This window comes from Astatotilapia calliptera, chromosome 14 (assembly GCF_964374335.1).
Source record: "Astatotilapia calliptera chromosome 14, fAstCal68.1, whole genome shotgun sequence".
Lineage (NCBI taxonomy): Eukaryota > Metazoa > Chordata > Actinopteri > Cichliformes > Cichlidae > Astatotilapia > Astatotilapia calliptera.
In genome coordinates this window covers 36,403,336-36,426,726 of record NC_137435.1, presented here as the reverse complement: position 1 = coordinate 36,426,726, position 23,391 = coordinate 36,403,336, and the positions used below count along the sequence as shown (strand labels likewise).

The following is a 23,391-nucleotide window of genomic DNA, read 5'->3' as shown; positions in this document are numbered from 1 at the left end:
TCTTATCAGAGTTGGAGAGCTGGAGTTAAAATGCAGAGTGGGACAAATGAACAGCAGGGTGAGAGCACACAGCCCTGGGGGGAGCCAGTGGAGGTGGAATGGAGACCAGAAAGAGAGTTGTTGACCCGAACTTTCTGAGTCCTGTTAGTCAAAAGGTCCAATATCCACAGGATTAGCTGATCATCCAGGCGAAATCGGGAGGAAAGTTTAGTGGCCAGGATATGAGGCTGCAGACTGTTTAAGGCTGATAAAAAATCAGCAAACAGAAGTCTGGCGGAGGAGTCAGGGACCTCCAGATGTTTGTGGATGGAGTCCAAGATGAAGATTTTTGCATCATCGACGCCTCTGCGTGCACGGTAAGCAAACTGAAATGGGTCCATCAGGGGGTCAGTTGATCTTACTATGTGCTGCCTGCAAGAACTTGAAAAGGAAAAAGCCATTGACCCCTTCATACCTGTCTGTAAACTGTTCTGTTTGAACTGAACGATCAACTGAATCCATTATTGCATTTTGCATTTCATTATTGCCTATTAATTCAGAAGTTTAGTGTTTTTCACTGAAATTTTCGACATCATGTCATCTGTGCTAGTCATCTGCGTGCACACATAGTACATATTCTTATCTGTCATCAGCAAATACCCAAACATTGCCCACCAGTTTATTAAACCCAGGCTAATCTGTCTCAAGAATTAAGGAGTGCACAAGGAGGGAGATAACCATGGCCTTAACTCTATTTGTCACAGCTTGGTTGGCCGTTGTGTTTGAGATGTGGACCAAAACGCAGACAAGGGTATAACAAGGGCAGACAAAGCATAACAACAAGCGAGCCGTTTATTTGGGCTAATGTCAAAACAAAAACAAAGCAAGGCAAACTGGAGAAAAAAATAACCTGAAACCTAAACTGAGAAAAACTAAAACTAAAACATGGAAACTGTGAAATTAACATGGCTGAACAGGAACATGAAAAATTACTACGTGAGATAATTAGAACATGAACCTGAGACCTGAAGAGCTGAGACTCATGGAAACATGTAGCGGGACAAACAGACGACCCAACAATGAACAGAGGATGACAGAGGACTTAAATACACAGAAGGATAATGAGGGAAGTGCACTGGCTGCAGTGTTCCCGAGCCGCTGGGAATCTCTTTTCCCGACGTAAGTGGTGGCGGTGGTAATAATCTTATGCAGCGTGATGACTGAGAGAAGTGGCAAAGGTGGCAGAAATGCGGACCCAGGCCGAGAAACCAGATTTTCCAGCACTTGAGGGTCATGCATGGCCGATGTTATTGGTCTGACATTTTCAGTGTTGGGGAATTGTGGGTGCCAATGTGATATAAGTCTTGATCTGATCCCTCGATACATACACACAGGATGCAGAGTTTCCAGCTCAGGATAACTCTTTATTATTCACTTTACGCAATAGTTGTGCAGTTACTTGCCCAATAGAAGCTGTCAGCTTCTATTCTGCTGCCACATACACCGGCTCCAGCGTACACTTGTTTAAAATGGGGAGGTATAATTGGTTGATGTCTGCCAGCTGTGTCAGTGAGGCTTCCCTGGCACTGCTCCCTGCTCCCTCAACCCCCCGTGCCACCCCTTCCCCTACACCTCATCGCCACAACACGCCACAATACAGTCCTCTGTTCTATCTATAGAGCACTTTCTCTCTCTCTCACATTGACACACACACACACACACACACACACACACACACACACACACACACAGGGGTAATTTGGGCATCACTGAGTCATAACCACAATGACATGGAAGTCATAGAAGGCAAATTAAAAACTGTGAATTTGAACTAGAACTGAGAGGGATCAACCATCTAAAGCAGAAATCTTTGCATACTTACGTGAACAGACAAAATAAAGTTGAAGAGTAAACAAGTTTCTCTGTTTTTGTATGCTTGCACCACGTGAAACCACTATCTACAGTCCAGCAAAGCTTCTGCATTACAGAATAAAGAAAAATGAGCAATCAGTGTTCTGTTGAATTGTTGAATTCTATTTTATCTTCTTCGCCTACCCTAAAAGAATCGGAATTTAAATCTATATCCTGCCAACGGCGAGATGCCAAACTCTTGTAACAGAAAGATAATTTCTATGCTATTCTATTCTATTCTATTCTATTCTAATTGTTCACATGGTTACCCTTTCACACACCTTTGTTACAAAAAAAACCCCCAAAACACAACTTTTACCTTATATTAGTTTCAAAAATCTATATAATCTGGTAAAAAGGCAGTAATTTACTCTGTGTGCACCAGAGTTTCAGTTGCGAGCCCGTAATTCTCCCAGCTCCTTTCTTTGTGCTTCACATCTGTCAGCCTCTGTCTCTGTGGACGTGAAGGCAAAGTAGGTTAGGCAGGAGGAGCTGGAGGAAGCAGACACAAACTAATAGAGACAGACAGTAGAGAGAGAGTGAGACAGACAGCAGAGGTGTGTGTTAGCTGAGCTGTGTGTGTTTCAGTTTCAGGAAGATGCTGTTCCCACCAAGAAGTTGGACTAGAGAGCAGCATCTGAGCTCCATGACCAGGTAAGTCCACTCGTAGTCTCACTAACTCGTCCACTCCTGCCAGTGAGTTAGCAGGCAATATGCACTTCTGCCCTCCTGGAGCCTGGCATCATGGATGTGAATGCTTTACAGTGACCACGGAATAATTCGAATAATAGAAGCCTAGTCTAAAATCAGTTACATATGATTTTGGTTGTATGTTCCGGAGGGTGCTTCTGTTGTTTTGATTGTTACACACTTTTAACATGAGTTATAAGTGTGTTTGTTAATCCCAACTGTTTTCACATGTAGCTGCAAACATGGTGTGCTATGTCTCAGGACTTCACATAATTCCTCTTTGACAGAAATCTAACTAGAGATACATTTTTCAGTTGGTCAGACTTTTACATTTGAAAAACCATTGGAAAAAAAATACATTGTTTTTGTGGTTATTGCCATTTTACAGCATGGGTTTTATCTGTAGAAGTGTGTGAACATGGCTTAATGTGACTTTAGCAAACATATACTTAGATTTTAGGAAGCTCCAGTTTGAAATTTATGATTTCTGCTTTGTATTCTGAATGGAACTGGGTTTGACTTAAACTCACATCAAGTGGGCTTCAGTAGACTGACTACAGCCACATTATGACTGCAGTCATTGCAGATGAGATATGAAGGAGATATGAATAGCGAAGTAAAAATGCTTCTTCTGGGTGTTTTTGAAAGGTGTTTAAAATTTGGTGTGCTGCTGATAGAGAGCTGTTTTCATGTTTGGGTCAAATCAATTTCAGATGTGGTTAGAGTTCACAGTCCTGTTTGGCGTTTTTTTTTAGATGCACTTTGTTTTCTTACCCAACCTGTAGATTTTGTAACTATCCTCTAATCCCATTTTATAAAACATAGTTAGAGTGTAATGTCATTTCCTGTGAAAGAAAGATCTTCAGTAAGTGGTCTGTTTCAAGTGTGGTGCAGCTCCAAGGTTTACTTTCTTCTTGATAAATTTCAAAATACAAAATTCAAATGCACAATAAAACCATAGGAATCCGCCACAAAATGGACACTGTCCATTTCTAAAGGTCACATTAGAATGTGCTGGCTAAAATTACACAGCTTGTAACTGAAACTCTATCCTATCTAAGGGACTAGCCTAAGCATCAGATTGCAGTCTGCTGATTGTACTTGAGAAGTGTAACAGTAATCCAGGTTGTCTGAATGTGGTACTACCTTTCAGCCCAGTGCAAGGTGAGAGAAGGCAACATTCTGACCCAGAGAGTTTTCTTTCCAGCGTTTCAGAGCCTGTAATATGAAGCAGGATTAGGTGCTTATTGAGATCACTTTTCAGGTTGGACCTGGTCTTTTTGTTTTACAAAGGTTCTCTCACTTCTCACCTGCATTTGTCACCATGCAAATTAAGCTGCACACCTAACCTGCTCTGTGCCTTATTATGTACCTAATAAAGAATACAAAATCATCACCTACTGTCTGGTCATTGGTGATGCAGTATCTTACAGCAAGAGGGCTATTGGTTTGAACTCCTGCTGGGGCCTTGCTTCCTTTATTGTCATACAGTCATACATCAGAATTGTGTATTTATTATGATATTCGTTGTGAATTTAACAATCTGATGTCAGTTGGGTAACAGTTGCCAAGGAACCTTACTGACTTACTTACCTTTTGCATGAAGTACAATCCTATCTGCAGGGGTAGCTGATCATGTTGGTCCCAACAGGACATATTGATCTACACTTGTATTGGCAATGGATTTGACTGCGCTTCAGCTGACTGCTAACAGAGAAATGCGCAGAATTCTTCAAAAAGGCAGAATTGCATAGCAGGGGCCACTGCTATGCAATTCTGTTCCTTACACAGAGAGGCTAAAAGTTCGTGATTGTCTGTGAGAGCCGCTTATATAAACATTTAACTTCATAAAAAACATTTGTCAAAAACTAAATCTTTTTCATTGTAGTTACATACAGTTATGAAGTCAAATAAATAACATTGAACATAACATTCTGTGAGGTTTGCCCTTGTTTTGATGAAATATATATTGCTGTGAAAAACAGACATTGTGACTTTGTAGATTTCAATATTTGATGTTAATAATGAACTTTTCCCACTTTTTTTCTCAGGTTTTGAATTGTGTTTTATGGTGATTAATCACCCACTAGCATTCAAAGCAAGCACTGCTGTTTTAGAAGCTAGAAAAATATTTTCTTTCACTCTAGAGCCTTTAAACTGAGAATATGGGTTTTCTATTTACTCCAGAGCATTGCAATAGTTCTGCGATGTTAGTAGCAGAAAGAGATAGCCATAGCTGACAGATAGCCATGGAGATATAGCAGCACAGAAGATTGCGATTTATTTTTAAAGGGTTAGACCTTTAAAATAACAGACAAATTCAACAACCAAATAACAAATCATCCAAATAAAATAACAATCAAATTCAGCTGTATTAAAATATTTATTTACTAGATTTGCCACGCTGCTACTTTTCCCGGTAACTCGAAACTCTTCCTCCTAGACCACATAAGAAACGGATTACTTAGCTGAACACTCCTAACGCGCAAAATCAACATGATCTTACTGGTTGACTGCCAGTGGGGTGTGAAGTCCATATAAATGGAAAAACACAAACAGATTTTCATTACAAAAAGCACATTCAAAATAACAAATCTGACGATCGTCACAATCTGGTCCTTCATATTGTAATCTTATTTTCTTTCCTGCTGTTTCCCCATATTTAGAGTAATGGACTTCGGTTTATGCTGGTTGCTGGATTTTGCCAGTTTCACCGAGACTAGGGGTTAAATTTGGCATCTGTCAGCTCTGCTTCCTCATCCTCTCTGCTGCAGCTGCAGCTCCACACTCCGATTTCTCAAATGCTGCTATCGGGCTTGACAGCTGCCCCACCTCGGTCTGAGGCTCCAGTGATGAGGGTGACCAGACGTAGCCTCTCGCCTCAGTCAGCGATGAAGGACCCCTCCAGGAAGACACCCGAGGGGTCCTTCCATCCATGTCGTGGCCCTCCAAAGATGGACTGCTGTCACCAGTTTCCTCCTCACCAGGGAAACCCCATCACTGGTCACCAGGCTGTTACACTGAAAGGAGGTGCTGTTGGCTTGAATTAATATATTTATGTATTTATAGTTTGAATCCATGGTGATAATAATTCAGTGTACACTCTAATCTCTGAGTGAGTACAGAATCCCCATACAGAACAGCACAGAATATCAGAAACTGTATACAAGGACGACAGCAGGGAAAATTTGCACAAACTGAGATGCTATTCAATTTCTCCACATTCTGGGTGGAGAATCTTGGCAGTAAACCTTACACTCTTGCTCACTATACATCGAGACTGTCTCTCCACTCTTTACATATTCCATATGTATGGAGAAGGAACCCCCTTTATCAGGACATGTGGATACTTCTTTAAGACACTCTGGCTTGTCCTATAAAACATCTGTGCAGATATGAAAACTATGATTCTTTGATCTCCACTTGCTGTCAGATGTAGTGTGCATGTGTGCTTTGCATGGTACAGTGTGTGTCCATTGCCTTTGTGTTGTGAAGCCTGTTGGTTGGTTCCCATAATTGCTGTTGCCCTAAAAAGAGAAAAAAAGAAAGGAAAGGTCCTTTGTAGTGACTCTAATATGTGGCTGTGATTGCTCCTGGTATATTATCTGTGGTCTCACAGGTTCATGAATCCAGTGGAACCTTGCTGTAGCTGATGCTGTGGGCACCTGGTCTGTTTCTTGGGGTCTTGCGAGTTGAACACTCGCCTAGTCACCTAGTGTCACTGCAGCTGGCTGGAATCCTTCTGGAATACAGGTCTTGTCAACCGATGCAACCAGTTGGTTCTTACTGTCGCTGATGCTGTTAGCCCAGTGAGCAAGAGTTTTTCTCTGGCTCTCTGGCTTCTCTCTGGCTAACGCCTGCTCTGCTTGCTCAGAGTAGTTCATGTGCTAGGGCCATTGAAAATGGTGGCAGACACTGTCAAGTAAGCGACCAAGTCCAGGAGGGTGGAGACTCCATTTCAGGTGGCCAACCAGATCTGGTGCAAATTTGGAAGGGCAGAGGTCGACCTTTTGCCCTTGTGCACCCCTGCCCCCAGTGTCTCCTCTATGCCTTCCCTCAATTCTCTCTCCTCCAGTTGATCCTCTGTTAAGTCCACACCAAGGAGGTGAGGTTGAGCCTGGTGGCCCCTCTTTGGCCCTACATGCCCTGGATCCTGCTGCTCTTGGCTGGGACAGCCTGTGAGCTTTCTGTTTGTTTTTCTGTAGAGAGACAGAAGGCAGGAGAATAAACCAGCTGTACTCCACTGAATAATCCAAGGTGTACCCCTAGTGGGAGGTGAACAATATGAAAACAGCCCCACAAGACGGAGACAGAGCAATACTGGGAGTATATGGGAGAAGGACAACTCATAAAAACAATGCTCAGTTGCTAGTGGATCTAAGAGCAGACCTTGGATAAAGCAAACTCCCTGAACAGGATCCAGTAACCATCACATGGTAAATAGACTGGTTCTTATATAGCGCTTTTCTACTCTGAGCACTCAAAGCGCTTTATACAACTTGTTCATTCACCCAATCACACCCATTCACACAAACACTTCTCTAGGTTTTAAGTGCTACCTAACTAACATTCATACCCATTCACATTCACATTCACATCGATGAATGCATCGGTGAGCAACCTGGGGTTAGTATCTTGCTCAAGGATATTTGACATGCAGATTGGAGCAGATCGAACCAACAACCTCCCGGTTAGTAGAGAGTAGTAGTAGAGAGTAGAGTAGAGAATGCCTTTACACATGTGTACAATGAGATAGAGCATCTCCTACTCAGTGCAGTGTGGGAAAGAAAGGGGGGTGATGTGCACAATTCTGTGCCACTATATACATATGAACACTACTCAAATGTAAAATGTAAGTATCGGAAAAAAATAAATAGTGTTGGCATATGGCTTTATATATGAGTGGGACACAGATAGGAATAGGCAGAAACACCACAGGGGCAAAACACCAGCTCCTGTCAGACAGAGCAGTCACCCAAGACTGTAAAACCAAGCTCACCAACTTGTACACCGCTTGGATTGACTGCAAGCCTATGACTCAGTGCCTCAACCCATGGATCCTGGAATGCAGAGAACAACACAAGATAAACAGGACCCTAATGGCCTTATCAGAAATTCGATGGAGACGTGGCGAACAACACTAGAGGCCAACGTCAAGCCAATAGCACAAGTCTTGTCCCCACTGCTGTTCTGCATAGGCCTGAACCCCCTGCAGATACCAAGTACGAAATGCAGCAATCGTCAGCCACCTACTCTATAAGGATGACATGAAGCTGTATGCCAAGAGTGAATGAGACATTGATTCACTGATCTAAACCACTAGAAGCAATGACATTGGGATGCTATTTGGACTGAAGACATGTAGTTGAATGGTAAAAAAGAGAGGGAGGTAGTCAGAACGGAGGGGATTGTACTACAAGAAATGAACACTAGGGTGGTTGAGTACCTTCCTCCACATACATATGTTACCCTATTCAGTTCTGTTCAGTTTTATTTATATAGCACCAAATCACAACATGCTTTATATTGTAAGACAAAGACCTTACAATAATGCGGGGAAAACAGAAAATCCAAACAATCAGTGGGAAGGGGGAAAAAAGGGAAAATACTCCCTTTTAACAAGTAGAAAACTCCAGCAGAACCAGGCCCAGAACAAAAACTATTTCATCCCCCTCTTCTTAAAGTACACGTTCAGCACAACAAGTTCCGCCCCTTTTTGTAAAACACTAGCATCTGTTTACTTTACTTACATGCCCATGGAAGTCTACTCCAATCACCAGTCTCTCATCCTGGGGCACTGGCTACTAAGAGAGGACAATGAACACCCTGTGGAAGAGAGAAAAAAATTATAACAGCTAATGATTAGAATGGAATATAAACATATAATGAGTAAAAAGGCAAGTGACGAAAAAACACCTGATCTTAAAAGTAGAAAGCAAAATGGTTCCACAGGAAGACAGACCTGAAAGTTAAAGGCTCTGCCTCTCATTCTACCATTAAAAAAAAACCAACACCTTTGGGATGAATTAGTGCAGGTACTGCAAGTCAGGCCTTCTCATCAAAGATCAGTGTCTGACTTCACAAATGTGCTTCTGGGAGAATGGTAAAAAAATTATGTAATATAATGTATGTGTTTTGATATGAGCGTCTTTGTTTTTGTAATTAACATCCAGATTAAAAATATTAGGATCTTAGCTCAACTGTAAAATTTTACTAGAATTAGATTCTAGAGTCAGAGTGGTGCCGTGTGTGTGTGTGTGTGTGTGTGTGTGTGTGTGTGTGTGTGTGTGTGTGTGTGTGTGTGTACACACAATAAAGATAGTCAGGAAAAAGTTGCTGTACGGTTTAACTACATCAGTGCTTTGAATGTCATGGGGATATCCAGTATACAAAAAAACATTTTAAGCTCCATGTAAATGAGGCGTAGAGAAGATTTCTTTCTCTTTTTTTAGCTGCTATAACAAAAATGAACTTAAGATTAGTAACTTATATAGTTGGTAGGTATAGTTGATGTTACTGTAGGTCAGGGGTGTCAAACAGAATTGCATAGGGGGCCAAAACTCAAGGCACACTTTAGGTCGTGGGCCAAACAAGATAAACATTTATTGAACACACTAAAACAATGTTTTTTTAAACATAAATAAAAACAGACAGGAATATTATTCCAGTTTAAATAAACTTTAAAAAAAAACTTTAACTTTAAATATTTTGCTCTTCATAAAAATATATCCTGTCAAAATTATGCAAGTTAGAAATATAAATAAGCTTCCAAAAACCCCAGAAAGGTTAATGAAAGGTTGGAGCCGCATGTAGACAGAGCTGGGCATTGCTTCAGGAATGGAACTAATAAACTGTGCGGGCCATTCAGCGTCGTACTTTCCCTTGAGTGTATCATTACACTGCAGCTCCATCTGAATCTGCACAGGTGCACTTCAGCAAAGTCCGCTGACTTGGTTCAACATTACTTGGCAACAGGGAAAGTGAGGCAGGTTGCACTGGTGCATTTGTGACAGCTTCACTTGAAATGCCTTCACCGCATCATACATGCCATGTCCACGAACAGACAGATTTCCTTGCTGAGCTCAAAAACTATTGAGAACTTTTCCCCAACTCAGCCAACGGAACTCTGTATGATATGGAATGTCGGCAAACTCTGAATATATTTCCCACATAAGCTCAGATAAAATTTACGGTTTGCATTGCGGTGATCATTACATGCTCCATTTTTAGGACTTCACCACACAGCGTTTCCTGGTGTATGATGCAGTGATATGCTGTTAACTCACCGGTACAGTTTTCCTCCTGCATATTTACTCGCATCCTGCTGACTAGTCCGCTTTTTTCACCACACAACACCAGCGCTCCATCTGTTGTAAGTCCAACAAGTTTGTCCCAGGGCAGTTTCATGTCGGTTACCCTTTGACGTACGTTTTAAAAAATGTCTTTTCCTGTCGTTGTCCCGTGCATCGATTTAATGTTCAATATTTCCTCTCCACGGATGAAGATGGCCAGTTGTACAATGTCCATCATGTCTGTACTTTCATCCACAGCAAGAGAGTATGCAATAAAGTTTTTGTCACGGCTGCGCAGCAGTCGTGTGGTGAATTGAGAAAAGGATCCAAAATGCAGGCACTGGCTGGGGTGCGAGTGAATGTTTAATTACAGAGGTGATAAGGTGACAAAAACAGGAGGAGCAGAGCGGGGAGAAAACAAACCTAAACTGGGGAAAACTAAAGAACTCAAATTAAACCAAACACGCACGGGAGGAGGAACAAAATGCACAAAGAAACCTGGCGGAGAGACGCAGCCTGAACACCGGGTTACACAGAATTATGCAAACGGACATGGAGTTAAACAGACAACGCAACAGAGAGCACAGGCTTAAATACACGGGGAGTAATCAGGGAATGGGCCACAGGAGGGAGACACAGCTGGGAGCAATTAGGCTAACGAGACAGGGGAGAGGTAAAAGTGAACACACTGACATGAGACATGAACTTTCAGAATAAAACAGGAAACTAACAGACACAGAGAACCAGACAGGACACTGAACTTGACAGGCAGACTCATGAGCAGACACAATAACACCATGGACAGACAGAGAGAACACAGGCAGGCATGAAACAAAAACACTAACACTGTCACGGTCTGGCTGGCAGACCGTGGGGAGATGGGGAAATAGGACCCAAACGCCGGACTCTTCAGTGCAACAGTGTTTATTTACAAGGTGGTGAAGTAAACAACAATAAATCCCCAGTTTCCCAGACTCCCGTGTAGTGTCTTCTTCCCAAAAGTCCCCGTGTAGTGCTCTCTGCCCCAGTGTCCCTGCACTCCCCGTGCTTACTGCTCCTTCTCGTCCCACACTCCTCCTGAGGGGAAAACAATAGAGGCAGCCGTTAACACTTATCCCAGCAGGCATACACTCACACTTGACTTGTTTGAAGCCTGACGTGTAGTCAAACGCAATAATCCCGCGTCGGTGGAAGCTCCATCGCTCATCTAAATAGCTCCCCCGACGAGCCCAGATGAGGAGCAGGTGTGCGGCCAGGACTTCGGGTGTGGCCAGCCCTCAAGTTAGACCACGCCCCCAGGGCTGAAGGTGCCTGTAACTTGGCCACAGCAGAAAGGCAAAACACACACATACCTCCCTACATACAGATGTGCATAGGGGCAGTGCAGACAACACACCAAATAATAATAATAATAATAATAATAATAATAATAATAATAATAATAATAATAATAATAATAACAACAACAACAACAATAACAGTCACAGTCCCCACTGCCCACGGACCCCGAGTCCCCAGAGCCGGGTCCGTGACAGTACCCCCCCTCTAAGGGTCGGCTCCCGACGACCCAAAACACAACAAAAACCACAACCCAAACATCTCAGGGCGGGCGGCGGGGGGGAAACAGGACGGAGGGCCGGAAAACCCCAGTTCAAAAGTCCAACCACTGCCATGGTGGCAGCAACAGTTCTTGCGGCCGACCCAGTGGACCGCAAGCAGGCAAAACCCGCTATGGGTCAGGCAGTGGTGGGAAAACCGTTCGGGCGGCCTACCTCCAACCCCGTGATGGGAGCAGAACGCTTCAGGCGGCCTGCCACGGATCCGGTGGCGACGGCGTTGCAGTTCCGGCGGGCGGCCACGGGTCCGGTGGCGGCGGCGTTGCTGCTCCCGCCTCAGCACAACCCACGATTCCCGATGTACCGGCCGGGCTGCAGGACGTGGCGGCCGGGCTGCAGGACGTGGCGGCCGGGCTGCAGGACGTGGCGGCCGGGCTGCAGGACGTGGCCGACCTCCAGCTCTGGCTCAGCGGATCCCTCCGGACCTCCGAGCTCCTCCGGTGGCAGCGCGGGCTCACCAGGCTCGCTGAGCTCCTCTGCTGGCAACGCCGGTCCCTCCGGCTCGTTGAGGTCCGCCAGCAGCGGTGCGGGCTTCTCAGTGGGTGGCTCGCTGAGCTGCTCCGGCTCACAGGGCTCCTCCGGCATTGGCTCGCTGGGCTCCTCCGGCATTGGCTCGCTGGGCTCCTCCGGCATTGGCTCGCTGGGCTCCTCCGGCATTGGCTCGCTGGGCTCCTCCGGCTCGCTGGGCTCCTCCGGCTCGCTGGGCTCCTCCGGCTCGCTGAGCTCCTCCGGCTCGCTGAGCTCCTCCGGCTCGCTGAGCTCCTGCTCGGGCAGCGCGAGCTCCTCCTGCGGCTCCCGCTCGCCGAGCTCCAGCTCCGGCTCGTTGAGCTCCTCCAGCAGCGGCGCTGGCCCCCCAGCTGGCTCGCTGAGCTCCTCCGGCTCGCTGAGCTCCTCCGGCTGCAGCGCGGGATCCCCCCGCACGCTGAGCCGGTCACCCGGCGGTGACGACGGCGACATGGCAGCTGCAGGCGGTGGATGCGGTGGCAGAGCAGTGGATGTGGAAGGTGGAACAGATGATGACTGACCGACTAGCTGGGCAGCTAATTGAAGTGAGGGTGATATGTCCAACATGAAGGGTGGAGAGGAAAACAATGTTACCGCTGGCTCAGCAATTTCCAGGGGGCCAGAGGCAACTGAGGCCTCCGGTTCAGCCTCTGGGGAAGCCCTGGGGAGAATCTCAGCCTCCCTATTGTCTGTAGTGGCAGGCTCATGTTCTAGCACTGGGTCCGCGGCTCCTCATGCGGTCAGTCCAGAGTCAGCTGGTTCTTCCCAAACCACAGGAGTGAGGTGAGCTACGGTTTGACGAGGATGACGCCGGCGCCGTCTCTTTCGTGTTGGCGGGGCAAAGGAACCTGTCCCCTGTTCATCTGTGACTGGATTCGTTAAAATGACAGGGTCCGGTCTACTCACTGTGGTGACCAGCACTGCCGGTCTTTGGTCTGCTGGCACAGAGGCCATTGAAGAAGTGAGAGGAGATGGAGTAGGGCGCCGTCCTCCTTGCAGTGGAGGGTCCAATAGGTGAGCAGCAAGCGGCGGTGGGAAAACCTTCCGCCTATTAAGAAAAAACCAGGCAGCGAGGGCTGCCAGGGAGGCAGCCGCATCCTCCTTGCCCGGACAGCCTAAACCAAACAGTTCAAAGCTAGAGCTAGCCCTCAACACAGTTACAATTTGAATTAGTTTTGCAATGTCCAGAAAGCTCATGGAACAGGTGGTTGAAGACAGGAAGGCATCAAAAAATACGACCTGCATGTGTCTCTGATGTGGATCCGCCGCCTGGATAATGCTCCGACAGTATTTCCAGAGCTGGGCGAGCAATTCCTCCTGTGAGACGGTCCTTGAGTCCGCTGGGCCCATAATGGCGGGATTATTCTGTCACGGTCTGGCTGGCAGACCGTGGGGAGATGGGGAAATGGGACCCAAACGCCGGACTCTTCAGTGCAACAGTGTTTATTTACAAGGTGGTGAAGTAAACAACAATAAATCCCCAGTTTCCCAGACTCCCGTGGAGTGTCTTCTTCCCAAAAGTCCCCGTGTAGTGCTCTCTGCCCCAGTGTCCCTGCACTCCCCGTGCTTACTGCTCCTTCTCGTCCCACACTCCTCCTGAGGGGAAAACAATAGAGGCAGCCATTAACACTTATTCCAGCAGGCATACACTCACACTTGACTTGTTTGAAGACTGACGTGTAGTCAAACGCAATAATCCCGCGTCGGTGGAAGCTCCATCGCTCATCTAAATAGCTCCCCCGACGAGCCCAGATGAGGAGCAGGTGTGCGGCCAGGACTTCGGGTGTGGCCAGCCCTCAAGTTAGACCACGCCCCCAGGGCTGAAGGTGCCTGTAACTTGGCCACAGCAGAAAGGCAAAACACACACATACCTGCCTACATACAGATGTGCATAGGGGCAGTGCAGACAACACACCAAATAATAATAATAATAATAATAATAACAATAACAGTCACAGTCCCCACTGCCCACGGACCCCGAGTCCCCAGAGCCGGGTCCGTGACAAACACATAGCAAACCTAAACAAAAGACAAAACAGAATAACCGAGAACAAAGAATAATATAAAGAAACACAATAAGGTATGAAGCACAAGTTTACTGTTGCCATAAAGAAAAATCCTCAGACTCTGGACCATGACAGTTTTTGCTTCTTTCACACAACTGTGTTCTTAAATCAGTGGCCATCTCACAAACCCGATCAGCAATCGTATTTCTGCTCAGGCTCACATTTGCCAAAATCTGCGTTTTGTCTGGACACAAGATGTCGCACACCTTCATCATGCAGCTCTTCAGAGTGGTACCGGGCTGATTTGGCTTTCTCCTCTGCTACAATAAAACTTGCTTTCACAACAGCTTCCCTTTGTGATTTTGCTCTGGTGAAAAAGGTCTGCTGAAATGTCACATTCTTCTTTAGCTCTTCTACTTTCTTTAGTTTCTGCTCTGCACTTAGGTTTTTCAGCTTATCCTGACTTTTTGTCTCGAAGTGCCGTCTTAAATGAAATTCCTTAATTACAGCCACATTAGCTCCACCAATAAGACACACGGGATTACCAGCAATGTCTGTAAACATATATTCAGTCACCCACTGCATGGCGCTGAAAGGCTCTGCTTTCAGATTCAACTTTTCTCTTCGCCATTGTGAGCGGCTAGCTTCGCAATAACAGAAGTTTGACTTGATTGATAGTGATGTGCGGATCGATACTGAAATATCGATTCCTCTGATACCAGTCATTTATGTTCTAGAATCGATTCTCACATTAAAATATCAATACTTTAGTAAGATTCGTCTCTTTTCAGCGGAAATTCTGCTGATTCACCTATTTCTGCAGAATTTTCTGCCTTTTCACCTCTTATCAGCACAATTCTCAGCAGCATCTGCTCATTTCAGTAGAATTGTCAGTCTCTCCACCTCTTCTTTGTGAGAATAAGTTTAGCTCAGTGAGATGAGTATCTGCCTTGAGACCAGGAGGGCCACGTTCGAATCCTGCTCAGGACAACGTTTTTTTTCCACCACTTTTCAGCAAAAATTTCTCCGTCTTTACCCCTTTCAGTAGAATTTTTTTGCTTTTCACCACATTTCAGCAAAAAATTTCTGTCACTTAGTTTTTTCTCATAACCCAGTCTCAATACAACGTGGCAACAGTCACTTTATCCATTTAAAAGTGTGTTTGTGTGTGTCTGTGTGTGTATATGTTTTTGTAGGTTTGTGAAGAGGAAGAGATTGCTGCACAGCAGGCATCACTCTCTGTGGATACTGTTCATTTTGCTGGGAGTCTGTATTGCCATTCAGACCTTTGTCACCCATCAGGCCAGGTAAAGTCCTATTCTCAACACCAATTTTCTCAAACCAAGTGGACTTTGTTATCGTTAATTATTTTTTTTGGACATTTCTTACTGAATCTAGCATTGGTGAAAAATAACTCATGTGACGATTATAAACTTTAAAATATATAATATGGTATCGTCTTGATGCATGCTCAATCATCCAGGTAAGTAAATCTCCAAAGGTTGATTCTGTTCATCTGGACGTAGCGTTTTCAGTGGGAGAAACGTTTCGTCACTCATCCAAGTGACTTCTTCAGTCTCAGCTGACTGCAGGTTTCAGCTTCATCATAATGAAGGAACTGACCTCCCAGCACATTGTTCCCTCAGTGGACTGGTTTCAGTCATGCAAATGTACTGTTTTCTAAGATTGGGGAAACCAATCGTTTGAAAACACAAACACAAACACAAATTTTCTCTCCGTTTTGGCCTCCGATCCAAACTGGGACGGCGTTTTCGCATTTTGAAAACGCTCTCGAAAATGCATACATTTGAAAACGGTGCTTTCGTGTTGCAGTGTGGACAGCAAAAACGGAGACTTTTTGAAAACGATGACACATTTTAGTCATGTGATTGTTTCTCAATTTTGACAGGCTTATTAAAGATTAATATCAGTTTGTACATGCTTCAGATAGCTTTTCTTCAAATTCTTTAATTCTCACTCACTTTTGCAACTTTGTACTTTTGTGTTACTCACAGCAACAACCCCACCTCATTGTTAGTCCATTTAAAAAACTTGGTGCTTTTCCTCGACATTTTCCCGCAATGTTTCAAAGAGCCGGAAAGTCAATAAACAGCGAGCAGAAATGAGGCCGGTCGAATCGTCTTGCATTTCACACATGCGCAGTGCTGGAACGTAAGCGTTTTCTGCCGTTTCAATGTGGATGCACAACTCTGTGAAAATGACTGAAAACGATAGTGTGGACGCGGAGCGTTTTCAGACAAAGATGCTGTTTTCAAATCTATCCGGGCTAGTGTGAACATAGCCTTAGGTTCACACTGAAAGGCCCAATCACCACGAGTTTTAAAACGAGTGTGCTGTACCACCAGCAGTCTCTGATCTAATGACCTTAAAGCCCGAGAAGATGAATTTGGTTTCAGCAGGTCAGATAAATATTGAGGAGCTTGACCATGTAGGGCCCAAAAGGTTAGAACTAAAATTTTAAAATGAAACCTAAAATTTGCAGGCAACCAGTAAAGGGAGGCCAAAACTGGAGTGATATGAGATCTTGTCTTGGTGCCTGTTAAGAGTCGTGCTGCAGCATTCTGCACAGTCTGAAGACGATTTAAGGCTGATTTGTTAAAACAAGTAAACAGACCGTTACAGTAATCTAAACGAGAAGAAATAAAAGCATGAATAATCATCTCAAGTTCAAGCTTTGATACCATTAGTCTGAGTTTAGAAGTATTCCGTAAATGATAAAAACAGTTTCGGACCAGCTGCTTAGAATGCTGCTCGAGTGACATCGAGCTGTCGAATATGACGCCAAGGTTTCTAAGGCTTGATTTTACATAAGGGTCTAAGAAGCTGATATGCTGCCTGATTTCTGGGACCATGTGGTCCTTTACCTTTCACAGGAAGTTTTCGGCATATAGAAAGTCACATCCTCACTTTTGTTTAAACAAAATTGAAATGTTCCTTAAAATGCCACAGTAAAGGACCTCCAGTGCATTAAAATGTGATGTCAAAAGTTCCTGACCTAGAATCAATAATATAAGATTTGAAAGTGAGGTATTTTATTGTGTTTATGACGTTTTCCAGGAATGGCAAGCTAGTACAACTCCAGCAGATGAAGTTCTCTATCAAGAAAGAAAAAGAGTTTCCTCACATAAGACCTGAAGACACAAGATTACAACAAATGGAACAAACTGCAAATGGTAATCATCAACATGAGCAACATGAAAAGCCTTCATATTCTTTAATCGGCAGGCTTGCAAGCTCTCAACAGGAGGGGAGAAAAGTTACACTGGGCAAGCTGCTTCTACCAAAAGACCGAAACAAACCAAACGTTGACCTTCCATCTTCTCTGGTTTCCCATAGTACCCGGAAAGACATAAATCTAGGGACAGAAAAAAGACTCACCCGCTCTCCCACTCCTTCCAGTTTTTTGAAGACTCAGAACAATACTCACACTCAAGCAACCTGCCATCCAAAGTCTCACATCGTTTTCCTCAAGACACACAAGACAGCAAGCAGCACTATCTTAAACATCCTGTATCGCTATGGCGAAAGCAGAAACTTGACCTTCGCTCTCCCTCTAAACAAACAGAGCCAGTTATTTTATCCATTTTTCTTTGTTCCACATTTTGTCGAAGGAGTTAGCAGCAGAAGTGTGAAAGAGTTCCACATCATGTGCAACCACATGAGATTTAAAAAATCTGAGGTGAGTTTCATCAGAAATGTATGTAGTTCCATGGCAACCACAGCAATTATATCAATTTGATATGGTTTGGTATTCCAGTCAGCCTGACTAAGTACCAAAATGTGTTAATTGGCCCAAAATAAAAGCTGCAGTACACCCTGTTACAAAGTTTCACATATCAAGACCTAATGAAATATTATCTAATGTACAAATTATCTAAACTACAAAGCAGGATTCATTCTTATACAGGTACCTTAAAGGTTAACCCTGGGTTTGAAAAGAAAATTATCACAAGGGTATATTGGCATGGTAACTCATACTGCAAACCATTTACCAGAGCTCAGCAGGTGTGCACAATGTGTAGGAGAACACAAAGCATTATTTAGCATCATATCATGACATCTTATGATATGATGGTACCAGGTTACCATGTTACTGTGCTACATGCATGTATGTGTCTTCTTAGTTTTTGCAACGTTTAGACATTAATCTAACACAGTGATACTTGCATTTGTTACAGACTGACCAGAGAGAAGTGATTTTTTTTTAAAAGTTACTTTTTAGACTGAATCTATGAATCTATGATCTAGGCTAGTGTTTCTGAGATGATTAAATTTTGTTGTGGTCCTTATAGGACAGGTACTACAAACCCGTGATTTTATAGACTATTATGCATTAAACATCTGCAGCAGTAACACTAATCCATATAGCAGTGATGGGGAACATTTTTCTGCAGAATAAATACTTTTATCATTATTATACAGTTACATGTGTAGAGAGGTGTCTTGTAGTATCTTATGAAAAACCTCTCTTTTCATAAGAGAGGTGTTTCTCCCATTGCTTTTGCAAATTGGTTCTAATAAAAATCCTTCACCAGTCACAATTTTACACATTTAAAAAAATAATTTTACAGGCAGGAAGGATTCCAGAATGGTATCTGGTCTAGTTTATCTTATTGAAGACTAATAAATATTTATTTATTTAATTCATTTACTTTTAGTTTTAAGGGGTGGGAGTCTTTCACGTCTTGCCTCTCTCTAAAAGTCATCTCATAACACTGCCTTTTAACCCTTCCTAGATTAATGGCCAGGAACAGTTCAAATATCACTCAGAATTTCTTTCCTTTTTGGCATTGCGTGAAAATGCACCTGAAGGCTCGAGACCAAAATGTCTCCTTTTATAGAAGTTCTGACACTTGTTAATGATCATTTAATCAGTGCTTTTGATTAGCAGCACCTGGCTGAAACTTACCCTCTAAATTCAAAAGAAAGCAGTAAAGACGTATTATTTTTTCACACACTGCATTTTGTTATTGAAATAATGTGACATATTTTGAAATTCATCTGAATTTGTTTTTTTTAATCTATTTTTATGACTTGCTAAGGTTGACAAGAATAAACATATATAGCACATGGATAATATAGTGATAACACTACTGGTCTTCAGAACAACAGGTGTCTGACTGTATAATTTACTATGTATTTCCCAGGTGGCAAAAGTGATGCCTCAGGATACCTTTTACTTTTCCATCTTGAGACATCCTGTGGCTATGATGGAATCCATCTTTAGTTATTATAAGAGCATCCCAGCCTTCCGTAAGACATTTAGCCTGGAGGACTTCTTAGACAACAGCTGGAGAAACTATAATGCATCGGTAGCCAACAACCACTACGCTCACAATATTCTGGCTTTTGACTTTGGCTTTAAGAATAATATTGCAGCTGGTGCTGGAGACTTTGAGGAGAGAACCACTGTGGCTATTAAAACCATAGAACAGGACTTTAATCTTATACTAATTTCTGAATACTTTGATGAGTCCATGGTCTTGCTCAAGTACTCCCTCTGCTGGTCCTTGGAAGATATGGTTTCCTTTCGGCTCAATAGTCGCAGTGAACAAACTCGGCATTCACTTTCACCGAACACTGCAGAAAAAATCAAGAAGTGGAATGCTTTAGACTGGAGGATTTACCTGCACTTCAACACAACCTTCTGGCACAAAGTTGATAGTCTTGTTGGACGACAGAAGATGGAGAGGGAAGTAGCTCAGCTGAGAAAGCTACAAGTCAAGCTTGCAAACACTTGCCTGAAAGATAGATGTGCGGTTGACCCATCACTGGTAAAGGATGCTAGGCTGAAGCCTTTTCAGTATGGAACAGCTGTCATTCAGGGCTATAACCTAAACCCAAACTTAGATATACAAACCAAAACAAAATGTCAGAGATTTATCTTACCAGAACTGCAGTACACACATCGTCTGTACACCAAGCAGTTCCCAAAGGAAGCTGCTAAGCATAAACAGGCAACTAAGACTGTTAAATAATCACCTAAAGAAAATTGCTATGATGGCAAAGCATCAGAAATGGGAAGACCTGAGCAGCCTGACCTTAAGAAGTAAAGTCAGGTCTCAAAAACCAATGGGCCTCCACAAGTTCTCTGTTAACAAAAACACAAGCTAACAATAAAACAAGAATACCACGAGTAATACCTGTGACTAATAATCACAGGATATGTGATATGCTTGAGAAGTATGTGTTGGGTATTAAAAAAATTTTTTGATTTTTTTTTTCTTTTCTTTTCTCTTTTTTTAGTAGCCACACCAGTGGTTAAGTTGAAAATATGAAAGCCGGAATATCATATCACTTTGGTGATTATTCATTCTTATGAATATAAGAGGCTAACCAAGCCCAATATTGTTAGCTCCTGGATGTTAGAAGACACAGTCAAGAGTAAAATGTTTTTGACGAATTGTTTGTTTTCTTGCTTGTTTGCTCATTTAAAACATATCTTTGAAGTACATGGCAGTGGGTTGAATTTTGGACTGTTTTTGATATCCTGTGTTGTTTTAATTGGTGAAGATAGCAACGGAACTTGAACTTGACTTGAACATGCTAGTTCAAGTCAAGTTGCTTTTTAGTGTCATTTGAGCCACAGTAATACTCCTTGAAATAAAGTAATGTTCTTCCAGGATCAATGTGTCACAACATAAAAAAAAGAAAAGCACATGGCATTAAAATATCAAATTATATAAAGAATAAAATATACATATATGAAATGTATTAATCTGTGTGTGTGTGTGTGTGTGTGTGTGTTTTGAACATGGTGTTAACAGAGATCCAATTTAGCTGTTGCTTCCAATCACACCCCTGCAGGTCTCACTGTCATTGCCCACATTAGTGTTGAAGCACCCCACCTGGGAACTCCATGAAGGTAAGGTACTCTAAACAGTCATTTGGCACATAGGCACAGGCACCTTCCCCAAGCCTGGCTCCAGAGTGAGCCCCGGTAACCCTATCCCGGGGAGGGTGAACTGTTTCCTAGATTTTTCACCCACAGGGGTCTCCTGAATTGCTCGTTGTCTTTTCCCTCACCCAGGACCAATTTGCCATGGGAGACCCAGAGTGAATCCTCTTCTCTTAACAAAAAATAAAGGATCTTTGACAGGTAGCACAGTGTCCTCTTTCTAAAGTAAATCAATCAAGGACCTTTTTATGGAAACTACCAATGCTGTCTGAGTTACAATACCTCCAGTATAATCATTTGAGGGTTCTGGTGTGGTGCCAAGAGTGATTGTCTGCCTGTGTTTAAGCTGTTAAAAATGACTTTTTGGTCTTTAATCTGTCAAACATATCCCAAAGATGAAAGCGTATATGCAAGTGCAATAAGGAAGATTGGTAATCCCTCACCTGGATGTTTTCCTGCATGCTTAACTGCTAGTCTACCACAGGCCTTTACCCTGGCTCAGAGGTATAAGAATAATCCGTTCATTTAATAATGCTGTTCTTATAAGTACAGTTTCATTAACCATCGCCTTGTACAGAACCTGGGATATCAAGGCAGCCTAGATACCAGCACACATTCGGTAGTAATCAGTAGCATTCACATTCTGGGGGTGGCTGTATCTCCAGTGGTAGAAGAGGGCACCTACTCAGCGGAAGGTTGGTGGTTTAATCCCTGTCTGGTCTGCTCAAGACTACTTGTAAATTCTTGTAAATGTTAGACAGAAACACATAGAGTATAGGGGGAAGAAAGCACTAAGAGAAATTCTCTGCAAATGATCTATGGTAATTATTAAAGAGGAAGCTTGATTCCAGGTTCAGCCCATTTTCATACAGGCAGCCGTTAATGAGACACCGTATTTTTTCATGGTGGAGAATTGTGCGCTGCAAGAGACCCTGCTTATGGAGTTTAACAATCCGACCATGTTTAAAAAAGGGAAAGCTTTTTTTGCATTTGCGATCAGAACATCGTGACAGTGTGACCACCTTACTTAAAATTATCATGACTCCACATTTTTGCAGATTTGACTTTTGAAGGCATGTTGTCCTAAACTTTTCATCAGCTGTACAACAGCCTGTTTCAGTTGAAGTATTGTTTTTAATAAATTGCATGCTCAAAAAATGTTTTGTCTCACTCCCATTTCTTCTTTTTGCATGTTGAAGCTCTACTTGAAACCTTGTTAAGATCCAACCATGCCAAATATGTTTGGGGTTTTTTGGTTCTTTTTTTTTTTTGCCATTTATCAAGTGGTCTTAAACTTTTGATTGGGACTGTATATTAAATATACACTATCGGTCAAAAGTTTTAGAACACCCAGTTCTTCCAGTTTTTTATTGAAAATTATGTAGTTTAATGTCTCATTGCATTGTGATGAGTCAAAAGTTTAGAATACATTTTGGTCTATAAAGTCATGATTCCTCAACTCCAGGTACTTATTTGTACTATCCTTTCATTTTAAAGTAGCCACCTTTGGAAGATATAACAGCTGAACCTGTGGCATTCTTTCTATAACAAAAATCAAATATTCTTCAGAAAGTTCTTCCCCTATCTGTAAGTTTTGCACTTGCTTTGCTTTCCCTTTTCTGTCCTGTTCCAAAACCAGCTTGATGGGGTTTAAGTCTGGAGACTGTGCTGGTCACTCCATGTTTTCAAGCTTACCATCTTGTTCTTTTTTCCTGAGGTAGTTCTGGCATAGGTTGGACTTATATTTTGGGTCATTATCTTGCTGTAGGATGGACCCCTACATACCAGAGAATATTGAATGGCGCTGTGGTAGCTGTTTTGGTTCAGGGTGCGTCCGACCCTGAATCCAGCAAAACAGCCCCAGACCATCACACTTCCTCCTCCATGTTTGACATGCCACACACTGTGGAAACATCCTTTCGCCTATTCAACAGCGTACAAAGACCCTGTGTAATGAACCAAAGATTTCAAATTTTGATTCAGCAGTCCATAACACCTTCTTCCAGTCTTCATGGCCCAGGCAAGCCTCTTTGTCTTATTCTGATGACTTTGCAGTGGCTTTCATGCTGTAACTCATCCTGTCAAACCTGCAGCTTAAAGTCTTCTCTTCAAACTTGAAACTGAGACTTGAAACTGCAACCGTTGTTAAGCTGTGCTTGATGCTGTTGTTATGTGGGGAGCCCATCATACAAGCTGTTAACTCTGGCAGACCCAAAGCCACAATTGAATGACAGGACAAGTTTCTCAGAGTTTGCCCCAGTTTCTGAGGCCCTTTTGATAGTGAAGGAAACTCTACTCACTGACACCTTTCTTTGCAATTTCTCTGTAGGAAAGACCTACATTTTATGTTATGATGGTCTGTCTCTCTTCCATTGTTAATTGCTTTTTTCTCCCCATTTTCTACTTTCTGCAGTACAACACTGTTCAACTGATGCTCATGAAGGATATGGTACCACAGTGCGTTCCAACACTGC

The 23,391-nt window shown here is 43.1% G+C and overlaps 2 protein-coding genes across 4 annotated transcripts; one reads left to right on the top strand and one right to left on the bottom strand.

Annotated features, from left to right (window-relative positions):
* The first annotated feature begins 4,920 nt into the window (after positions 1-4,920).
* On the top strand, positions 4,921-22,931 carry gal3st2 (galactose-3-O-sulfotransferase 2). The gene is made up of 4 exons (XM_026193172.2): positions 4,921-5,610; positions 15,195-15,305; positions 17,077-17,698; positions 19,167-22,931. Exons 1-4 carry the CDS (start codon positions 5,516-5,518, stop codon positions 19,995-19,997), a joined length of 1,659 nt encoding a protein of 552 aa, XP_026048957.2. The 5' UTR covers positions 4,921-5,515; the 3' UTR covers positions 19,998-22,931.
* On the bottom strand, positions 10,781-14,364 carry LOC145420207 (uncharacterized). Of its 3 annotated transcripts, XR_013901508.1 has the most exons (3): positions 13,670-14,364; positions 11,031-13,588; positions 10,781-10,949 (listed from the first exon to the last, which is right to left on the bottom strand). XR_013901508.1 is itself a non-coding variant. In XM_080289211.1 (2 exons), the coding sequence occupies exon 2, from the start codon at positions 12,557-12,559 to the stop codon at positions 11,765-11,767; it is 795 nt and encodes a 264-aa protein (XP_080145337.1). In that variant the 5' UTR covers positions 12,560-13,588; positions 13,670-14,364; the 3' UTR covers positions 10,781-11,764. The 3 variants fall into 3 exon arrangements, 1 of the variants encoding a protein (XP_080145337.1); XR_013901509.1 differs by having other exon boundaries at positions 11,031-14,364; XM_080289211.1 differs by having other exon boundaries at positions 10,781-13,588.
* Positions 22,932-23,391: the final 460 nt, after the last annotated feature.

Coding starts and splice junctions, on each gene's coding strand:
- gal3st2 (XM_026193172.2), top strand. CDS start 5,516: ATGTCGTGGCCCTCCAAAGATGGACTGCTGTCACCAGTTTCCTCCTCA. Junction 5,611..15,194: donor GGCTGTTACACTGAAAGGAG/GTGCTGTTGGCT, acceptor ATGTTTTTGTAG/GTTTGTGAAGAGGAAGAGAT. Junction 17,699..19,166: donor TGAGATTTAAAAAATCTGAG/GTGAGTTTCATC, acceptor TGTATTTCCCAG/GTGGCAAAAGTGATGCCTCA.
- LOC145420207 (XM_080289211.1), bottom strand. CDS start 12,559: ATGTTGGACATATCACCCTCACTTCAATTAGCTGCCCAGCTAGTCGGT.